This window comes from Mus caroli, chromosome 7 (assembly GCF_900094665.2).
Source record: "Mus caroli chromosome 7, CAROLI_EIJ_v1.1, whole genome shotgun sequence".
NCBI classification, from domain to species: domain Eukaryota; kingdom Metazoa; phylum Chordata; class Mammalia; order Rodentia; family Muridae; genus Mus; species Mus caroli.
Window position 1 is genome coordinate 142908260 of NC_034576.1, and position 10532 is coordinate 142918791.

The window sequence follows — 10532 nt, forward strand, 5'->3', positions numbered from 1 at the left end:
GAGAGAGAGAGAGAGAGAGAGAGAGAGAGAGAGAGAGAGAGAAGGAAGAAGAAAAAGATAGTTGGTTAGTCACAAATTGCACTGCTGCATCAGTGGCCATATCTAGCCAAGGAGGTTGTTATTATAGCTCACAGGATTTTAATTCTTCAAAAGGCTTTTAGTGTTGCTTATCTCTCTGCATACTCCCTACTCTACCCTTCCTCCCACCTTTACCTCCCTTCATCATTCTTAGTTAATGTTCTCCTTCCCATACATGAAGCATTGTATGTCATCTCCTATTCTTCCTCCCCATGGTGACTTTGTGATGATTGGGCTGGGTTTTGAAAAACACTCTCTTGGGTGACAGATTTAAGGTGGGTTAGAGTCAAGACAGTTCCAGTACAGGAGAAGCCACAGAAAACAAGTAAAACTCGGGAAATCCATGGCTACTTGGCCATGGGGGTGTCATTATCAGGTTGAGATTACCCATAGAGCAGCCTCTCCAGATACAAGAAGAGACAAAGTGCCTCAGAAGCTAGAAGGCCAGATGTGAAGCAGTGTACAAGGCTCATCTCAGTGTGTCCGTCTAAAAGTGTCCTCATGTGGAGAGCACCTGCTGTGGAGGTAAGGGGTACAGCTATGTTGCTAAGCACTGTTTAGTGTTGACAGCGAAGTAAAACACAAGCAGATGCTGAGTAAGGGATGCCTGCACTCATTGAACTTGAACTCTTTCCACATGTTCAAGATGAGGGAGGAACAGATATCCCTCTTGATTCAAATCTACATGGAGAAAGTAAATAAAATATATGTGGTTTTCCAATGGTGTGGTACAGACAGAAAGACAAGAGGCTGTCATGAAGGAAATACACTCACTCCTTCCCTTTCTGACTGCAGAGAGTTTGGAACCAGCCTTTGAAGTGATAAACGGTGATATTTTCTCAGAACCTGATAAACACAGTGGTAGACCTGATACTCTTCATGATGATGCTAAGACTCAACCAGACAGAAGTGACAGAGTTTGTGCTGGAAGGGTTCTCAGAGCACCCTGATCTAAGATTGTTCCTCATAGGCTGCTTCCTGTCCCTCTACATGATGGCTCTGATGGGCAACATTGTGATTATCGCTTTGGTCACCTCCAGCACTGGGCTCCACAGTCCCATGTACTTTTTCCTGTGCAACCTGGCCACCATGGACATTGTGTGCACCTCCTCTGTGATTCCCAAGGTCCTGGTTGGCTTAGTGTCTGGAGAAAACACCATCTCCTTCAAAGGGTGCATGGCCCAGCTCTTCTTCCTTGTATGGTCAGCATCTTCTGAGCTGCTGCTGCTCACGGTCATGGCCTATGACCGCTATGTGGCCATCTGCTTTCCCCTGCACTACAGCTCTAGGATGAGCCCACAGCTCTGTGGGGCTCTGGCCGTGGGTGTATGGTCCATCTGTGCTCTGAATGCATCTGTACACACTGGTCTGATGACAAGGCTGTCATTCTGTGGACCCAAGGTCATCACCCACTTCTTCTGTGAGATACCCCCACTCCTTCTGCTCTCCTGTAGTCCCACATACATTAATAGCGTTATGACACTTGTGGCAGATGCCTTTTATGGAGGCATCAACTTCGTACTAACTCTGTTATCCTATGGCTACATCATTGGCAGCATCCTGCGCATGCGTTCTGCTGAGGGTAAGAGGAAGGCCTTTTCTACCTGCTCATCCCACCTCATCGTGGTCTCTGTGTACTACTCATCTGTGTTCTGTGCCTATATCAGTCCTGCCTCCAGCTACAGCCCAGAAAGAAGCAAAGTTTCCTCAGTGCTGTACTCAGTCCTCAGCCCAACCCTCAACCCCCTCATCTATACACTGAGAAACAAGGATGTCAAGCTTGCCATGGGCAGAATCTTACCCTCTTTCTCACATTAAGAGGAGATGTGTAGAATATTCTACTGGACTGGGCTGTTCCTAGACATGCTTTCCTGAGAGCAGCTTCATGGAGCATAGTGTACCCATCGCTGCTTCAGAAAATCTTTCTTTGATGCATGTACTGGACAATTCCACTCACTGTAACTTCCAAAACAACAAAATTCTTAGAGGCAATGTAAATAGACACTCAAGCTTTATTTCCTGATAAATACAAACCATTTCAAAAATAATAAAAGTTTATCTAAATAGAGATTCCATGTTCCTGGATTAAAAGATTTCAATGAGTGACAATGGTGTATCATTATACTGTGCCTCCCCGTAACCATCACAGGGCCTTGTTTTAGGACAAGGAATGTAAACCTAGAACTTAGGATGTAAACCTCATGAGGAGGACGGAGGGGCCAGCTTGGCCACAGGGTCTCAGAAAGGACAAAATTGAGTGATTTGGCTTCTCCATTTTACAGCTTCCTACTGAGCCGTAGAAGTCAAAGTTTAAGTTTCAAAAATGAAGTCACATATGGCACATAGCATATTTCTGAAAATGATGGCAATAGAAATTATGGGAAAAATTAATTATTCCCAACAAAAAGCTTTGGGGAAACTAGATGAATGTCTGCACACAAAGGGTAAAGTGGAAGCCTAGCCACACTATCAATGAGAAGTACCATATGCGTGATGAAAACAATGGGGCTGAAACTTCTTTCATACAACCTGTTTTAATCATATTCTTTTCCCTCCCATAATTCCCAGATCCTACCTACCTACTTACCTACCTATCAAATACCCATCTCTCTTTCTCAAACAAAATGCAAAAACACAAAACTAATCCAAGCCAGTAAGAAAAAAAAAAAAAAAAAAAAAGGAGGGAGGGAGTTCATTTTGCATTAACTAATTACTCCTGGCTAAACTTCTTAAAACACTCCAAGAACATTGAGTAGGAAAAGAAAAAAGGAACAGGAAGAAGTTCATCGGTGGTCACTGCTAAGACACTAGTGGGACCTCAATGCAGTGGAGAAAGGGCAGTGTCTGCAGCAACTGCTGCTGAAAAGATGCTGTATCCTTTTCAGACTAAACACATTCTTCATCAACTTCTTTCCTTCTTCTTCCTAAAGGCTGCACCATGACAGGGCTTCTGATGCAAATTAGGCATATTGCAGTACTTGGCAGTTTATCCTTGTGACCAAAATAACTTTTCAAAACATTTATTCTGTCTCATGGTTTCAGAGGTTCCATGGACACTTGGCTCTTTGCTTTGACCTACAATGAGGCGGGGCATATGTGATGGAGAAGCTTCCTCCCATCATGGCAGTCCAGAAACCATAGAAGAGAAATGCCAGTATTCAGCTGGCTTTCTCCTTTTCCATTCAGCCCATGCTTTCTAGTCCCCAGTTCCTGGAGTGCTGCTGGTCACATGAACACTAACCATCCCCTTCAGTAAATCCTTCCTGGGAACACTCTCACCAGGAGACAGGTTAGCTTCTATTGTGGTGGGAACAGTGGAGGTGCTGGAAGAATAGATCTGAAGTGAGGCCATGCAGTTTGCCAGGCAGCATGAAGGGTTTGCTTTGATATCTGCATTCTGGCTTCAGAGTCTGGGGGATAACATGCAGGTCCTTCTTCAGAGGACAGACTCCACGGACAGATCCAAGCGTGATCTCTATGACAATGTGGCTCTTCGTCTACATAACAAAAAGGAGTTCTGAACATTCTCTTTACTTTCTACTCTCTTGACCCATAAGGTGAATAAAAGAGCAAGCTAGGGACATAGCCTATGGAAATAGCTTTTGAATGTGAGTTGTCATTGTGTGGCAAGTCCCTGAGCAAATTTTGTATGCTTCAAGGACGTGACTTTTCATGGAGACAGGGTTGGCCATGCTTCAGCAAGCTGACATGTGGTGATGCTAGGAATGGAAATGAAATCAGCAAAGGGTTATGGAGGGTGCGAGAGTGCATCGAGGGGCTCTGCTTTGATGCAACTATTGACCAGGAATGTAGAACATAGCATTAAGATCCTGGAGTCAATAACAGACTCTCTAGAGACAGTGTGTTCACTCTCTGACAATGCATCTTGCCATCCATGTGACAGCAGTAAGTCCTGTACCTCCATTTCATGAGCTTCATTCTTCCTAAGCCATCAGACCAGGGCGAGGCACCTAGGACACAGGCCAAATCCAAGAAATAAGATTGTCCCTCCTCGGGGTCAAGGTTTGCTAGCCATCAGGGTGTCTCAAATGACTCAAATTCTGAGCCACAGCAATTAAGCTGGTTCTCAACCCAGACTCAGAAGAGCTTTTCAAAGAAACAAACAAAGATCTCAGGCTGACCCCGAAGCACTAAACTCTAATAGTTGTATGCCATGCTGACATGTGTATGAACCACATGGGGCCACATAGAGCAGATCAGATGCCATTGCCAGCTAGAGTATGTGTACTAGCAATTAGCACAACCTGTAACCCGACTTGGGCAATCAGAGTACAGTGAACACTGAGTTCTTCCCTGGGTATGAGCCATGAGTCTACAATTGGAACAAGGTTGAGCATATTGTACTATCCACCGTGGCCTCATCGTCAGGTACACAGTGTTCTCAGCCAAGACCAGGATGAAAATGAGATTCAGGCTCCCAGTGAAAGTTCGTCATCTACTTCCACCAGATCCTCCTCTATACTTGGTCCCAGAGATTCAAGGTATTAGATGCATATTGGTGAAGTTTCTACCACCCTGTGATGCTCAGATCGCTATCCTGTGTGTAGGGTCGTATAGGAAGAGAGATGTGGCATGATTATGTTATGCTAGCTCTGCTCCTATTTACCAACCAGAAAATCAATGTCAATGGGATAAAGGTTCCATCACAACTGGCCGGCGTGTGTGCACCTCTTCCTGAGATAACCCTTCACTCTGTGTGATTTCTTACCTTCCCAGCCACAGGGCCCTATCAACACTGTCTGTTTGTCCAGGCCTCCCCAAATTTCATGAATATTGTCAATGGCCACTGTCCATGGTGTATATATGGTGTCCTGAACACCACTTGTCCAGATCCAGTAGCCAGTTTTAACAGAAGCTCAGATAACATTAGGAAATATTTAATTGACTTCTTTTTTTTTCAATCATGTTTGGTTCTATCCTGGGTCTCTGGGCTATTTAGCCTCTGGTTTCTATCCCTCCAGGCAGTGTCAAGGGTGGCCTCTTTCTGTGGCATGGTTCTAAAGCTGAACCAGTCATTGGTTGGCCACTCTCACAATTTTTGTACCACCTTTACGTGTAGGCAAGAACCTAATATAATCATCATCAGAGAGGCTTCCAGCAACTGATGGAAGCAGATGAAGGGACCTCAGCCACACAACAGATGGAGCTCAGAGGATCCTACAGAAGAGGGAAAGAATGGATTATAGGAATCAGGAGGGTCAAGGACATCACAAGAAATCCCACAAAATCAACTAACCTTGGCTCATAGGGGCTCACAGAAACTGAACCAACAACCAGGGAGCCTGCATCAGTCTGACCTAGGCTCTCTGTATGTATGTTCCAGTTGTGTAGCTTGGTCTTCCTGTAGGGCTCCTAACAGTGGGAACAGGGGCTGTCTCTGACCCTTTGCCTGCTTTTGGGAGCCCTTCTCCCTTCTGTGTTAACTCATCGAGCTCTAATACAAGGGGAGTTGACTATTCTTACTGCCACTTGATATGCTGTATTTGGTTGATATCCCTAGGAAGCCTGCCTGTTTCTGAAGGGAAATGGAGGAGGCATGGATGGGGGTGGTAGATAGGGACTGAGAGACTAGAAGGGAGGGGAACCTGCGGTAAAAACATAATATATGAGACTAAAAATCAGAAATTAAAAAAGAAACTGAGATAAACTTTAGTACACTTAGTAAAAGTATGTACCAAATCCTGCCTGGGATATTCAATTATAGAGTATCTGTTATGGATCTAAAATACAGGTTGAAGTAAACATCCTATATTTTTCTTGAAATGGTAGCTGAGGCAATACCAAATACCACTCTGTTTCCATGTCTTTGAGGTCAGTAGCAATTGGCAAACTCCCCATATCAAAATTCTGGTGTCTAAGAGGTGAATCACAATGCTATATGGACTTGAATATTCCCTTGACACCATCTCAACCCTCCTGGACACATATTCTCCAGAGTGGTCATAAGGAGATTGCTGCTTGTACTGTCTCTTTAGAGTGCTGAGAAAGACAAGAGATAGATACAGTAGAGTTATTCTTCCTTCTTGGGGAACTACAGTGAGTTCTTTGCATGCTGCCCTTACTAACGAAGGGGATGAGATAAACAGGTCCCCCAGATAGTCAGAGTAACAGTGACACACTACTGGTGACAGACAGCCTAGAGACAGGAGCTGCTACTAAGAGGTTTCTCTCTAAACCTCCTCTAGATCCTGTATCAGGGATTTGACTCCAGCCACTCCTGAATCATGACTAATATGTATCCATTGTACCTTTTTGTATTTGTGAGTAAGGCACACAAACTCCACTGGGGCCAGGAATGCTTCAATTCCCAAATGATGGAAAAGTCACAAGTATGAACTTATCTATATGAATACAGGCTTGGGGCTGGACATATAGTAGGTAGCAGGCAGAAATCAGATAGGTAAATAGATAGATAGATAGATAGATAGATAGATAGATAGATAGATAACAAACCTATGACTTCCTCTGTAGACATCAGAAATATTTACAGATATATATCCATATTTTCTGACACAGGAGTCCCTCATGATCTTAAGTGTCCCAAACTCTGGAAATACATCTATGTTGATAGATAGATAGATAGATGGATAGATAGATAGATAGATAGATAGATAGATAGATAGATAGATAGATACTATAGATCTATAGATATATAGATACAGATATATATATATATACATATATATATATACTGGAAATACATCTATGTTGATTGATTGATAGATAGATAGATAGATAGATAGATAGATGATAGATAGATAGATAGATAGATAGATAGATAGATAGATAGATAGATACTATAGATCTATAGATATATAGATACAGATATATATATACAGATATATATATATATACATATATATATATATATACTGAAAGCCAGCTTATAGCACAAAGCAAAATCCTGTTCCTCCCCCCAGATAATTACATCCTGTACTAAATATGTACAGACTTTCCTCTTATCATAATTTCCTTAAACTTCAATATGACAATTTTCATAGCATTAGGTATTACAAATAATAATTTGTCACTATGTCAACCTTGGATCCCCTCTACCCACAGAAGATGGCCCATAGGGATTCTGCCTAGCGCCATAGGAAGCAGGATAAAGAATGAGCCCTTTCTGGTTTAGTTGCTTATCTCAAAGACTGTTTTGTTCTTTTTTTCTTTCTTGGTGAAATTTTATGTTTTGCCATTTCAGTTTCCCAAGGCCCTCCATCCAACTGGTTTTACTACGTAATGAGCAGAGACTTTCTGGAATGATTATCTTAAGTGCACCTGCAGCTAACCTACAACTGCTCTACATAGAAGACTTGCCCAGGAGAACTGCTGTTTGGTGGTGAAATGTTTGGTTCTAGGAAACACTCTGCTCTCCCCATGGCCCTCCAGAACGAGGAAATTTTCTAGTTGAATTCCTAAGTGACAGTCTTCAATATGCTGCAGATGTTCAGATGCTGGGAGAGAAGCCAGCGGGGACTAAGGTCCCTCAGGCTCTCACTACACAGTCGAGTCTGAAAGGCTTCTGTCTTGCGCCTCAGAGATTAAAGATATAGGTAGTAAGCATTTTGATTTCCTTAAAACCCCAGTTAGGATCTTATATCCCAGGTCTCTCAGAGACCAGTCCACGCAGGAGAGCACATGGATTGCAGAAGCAACAGAGCTTTTTGGACAAGGTCCCTTCAGGCCTCCATCCTCAGCCAGGAGGCAAAGCTGAGCTCCAGACCTCTGTGCACCTACCCTGCAAGAGGAGAGCTTACCTACAGAAAGTGCTCTAACCACTGGGACTCAGGAGAGAGTTGGACTCCCAGGACTGTTGACAGAGACTAACAGATTCACAGGAGGAACAAGCTCCAGCCAGAGACAGCTAAAACATCTAACACCAGAGATTACTAGATGACAAAAGGCAAATGTAAGAATGTTACTAACAGAAACCAAGACCACTCAGCATCATCAGAACCCAGTACTCCCACCACAGTGAGTCCAGGATACCCCAACACACCCAAAAAGCAAGATTCAGATTTGAAATCATATCTCATGATGCTGGTATAGGATTTTAAGAAGGGCATTAATAACTCACTTAAAGAAATACAGGAGAACACAGCTAAAAAGGTAGAAGTCCTTAAAAAGGAAACACAAAAAATCCCTTAAAGAATTACAGGAAAACACAACCAAACAGGTGATGGAATTGAACAAAACCATTCAAGATCTAAAAAGGGGAGTAGAAACAATTAAAAAAAAGGGAGACAACTCTGGAGATAGAAACTCTAGGAAAGAAACCAGGAACCACAGATGCAAGCATCAGCAACAGAATACAAGAGATGGAAGAGAGAATCTCAGGTGCAGAAGATTCCATAGAGAACATGGACACAACAATCAAAGAAAATTCAAAATGCAAAAAGATGCTAACTCAAAATATCCAGGAAACCCAGGACACAATGAGAAGACCAAACCTAAGGATAATATGTATAGATGAGAATAAAGATTTTCAACTTAAAGGGCCAGTAAATATCGTCAACAAAATAATAGAAGAAAACTTCCCTAACCTAAAGAAAGAGATGCCCATGAACATACAAGAAGCCTACAGGACTCCAAATAGACTGGAGCAGAAAAGAAATTTCTCCACACACATAATAATCAGAACAACAAATGCACTAAATAAAGATAGACTATTAAAAGGAGTAAGGGAAAAAGGTCAAGTAACATATAAAGGAAGACCTATTAGAATTACACCAGACTTCTCACCAGAGACTATAAAAGCCAGAAAATCCTGGACAGAGGTTATACAGACGCTAAGAGAACACAAATGCCAGACCAGGCTACTATACCCAAGCAAAACTCTCAATTACCATAGATTGAGAAACAAAAGTATTCCATGAAAAAAACCAAATACTCACAAGATCTTTCCATGAATCCAGCACTTCAAAGGATAATAAAGGGAAAATTCCAACACAAAGAGGGAAATTACACTCTAGAAAAAGCAAGAAAGTAATCTTTCAACAAACCTAAAAGAAGACAGCTGCAAGAACAGAATCCCAACTCTAACAACAAAAGTAACAGGAAGAAACAATTACTTTTCATTAATATCTCTTAATATCAATGGTCTCAATTCCCAAATCAAAAGACATAGACTAACAGACTGGCTACATAAACAGGACCCAACATTTTGCTGTATACAAAATTTCTTTGTCCCACCTCAGGGACAAAGACAGACACTACCTCAGAATAAACGGCTGGAAAACACTTTTCCAAGCAAATGGTCCGAAGAGACAAGATGGAGTAGCCATTCTAATATCGAATAAAATTTACTTCGTACCCAAAGTTATCAAAAAAGACAAGGAGGGCACTTCATACTCATCGAAGGTAAAATCTTCCAAGAAGAACTCTCAATTCTTAATATCTATGCTCCAATTGCAAGGGCAGCCACATTCATTAATGAAACTATAGTAAATCTCAAAGCACATATTGTACCTTACACAGTAATAGTGGGAGATTTCAGCACCCCACTCTCATCAATGCACAGAAGTTATGAAACAAGTAGATTTGACAGATATCTACAGAACATTTTACCTTCAAACAAAAGGATATTCCTTCTTCTCAGCACCTCATGGTACCTTCTCCAAAACTGACCGTAAACCATTTTGTGAGGCCTGGTCACAAAACAGGCCTCAACAGATACAAAAATTTTGAAATTATCCCATGCATCCTATCAGATCACCACAGACTAAGGCTGANNTTCAATAACAACATGAATAATAGAAAGCCAACATTCACTTGGAATCAGAACAACACTCTACTCAATAGTCAAGGAAGAAATAAAGAAAGAAATTAAGGACTTTTTAGATTTTAATGAAAATGAAGAAACAACATACCCAAACTTATGAGACACAATGAAAGCAGTCCTAAGAGGAAAACTAATAGCTCTGAGTGCCATCAAAAAGAAACTAGAGAGAGCACACACTAGCAGCTTGACAGCACACCTAAAAGCTCTAGAACAAAAGAAAGCAAATTCACCAAAGAGGAGTAGACAGCAGGAAATAATCAAACTCAGGGCTGAAATCAACCAAGTAGAAACAAAAGGAACTATACAAAGAATGAACCAAACCAAGAGCTGTTTTTTGTTGTTGTTGTTTTGTTTTGTTTTGTTTTGTTTTGTTTTTTGAGAAAATCAACAAGATGGATAAATCCTAAGCCAGACTAACGAGAGGGCACAGGGACAGTATCCTAATTAACAAAATCAGAAATGAAAAGGGAGACATAACAACAAAACAGGAGGAAATCCAAAACATATCAGATCCTACTACAAAAGACTATACTCAAGAAAACTGGAAAACCTGGATGAAATGGGCAATTTCCTAGACAGATACCAGGTACCAAAGTTAAATCAGGATCAAATTAACGATCTAAACAGTCCCATATCCCCTAAAGAAATAGAA

The 10532-nt window shown here is 41.6% G+C and overlaps 1 protein-coding gene and 1 long non-coding RNA gene across 2 annotated transcripts in view; one reads left to right on the forward strand and one right to left on the reverse strand.

The window, feature by feature from the left end:
* Positions 1–10532, reverse strand: part of LOC115031541 — a 39569-nt gene that overhangs the window by 2125 nt on the left and 26912 nt on the right. The window lies entirely within an intron of this gene.
* On the forward strand, positions 876–1965 carry LOC110299142 (olfactory receptor 13A1-like). Its single transcript, XM_021168767.1, has one exon. The coding sequence runs from the start codon at positions 958–960 to the stop codon at positions 1894–1896; it is 939 nt and encodes a 312-aa protein (XP_021024426.1). The 5' UTR covers positions 876–957; the 3' UTR covers positions 1897–1965.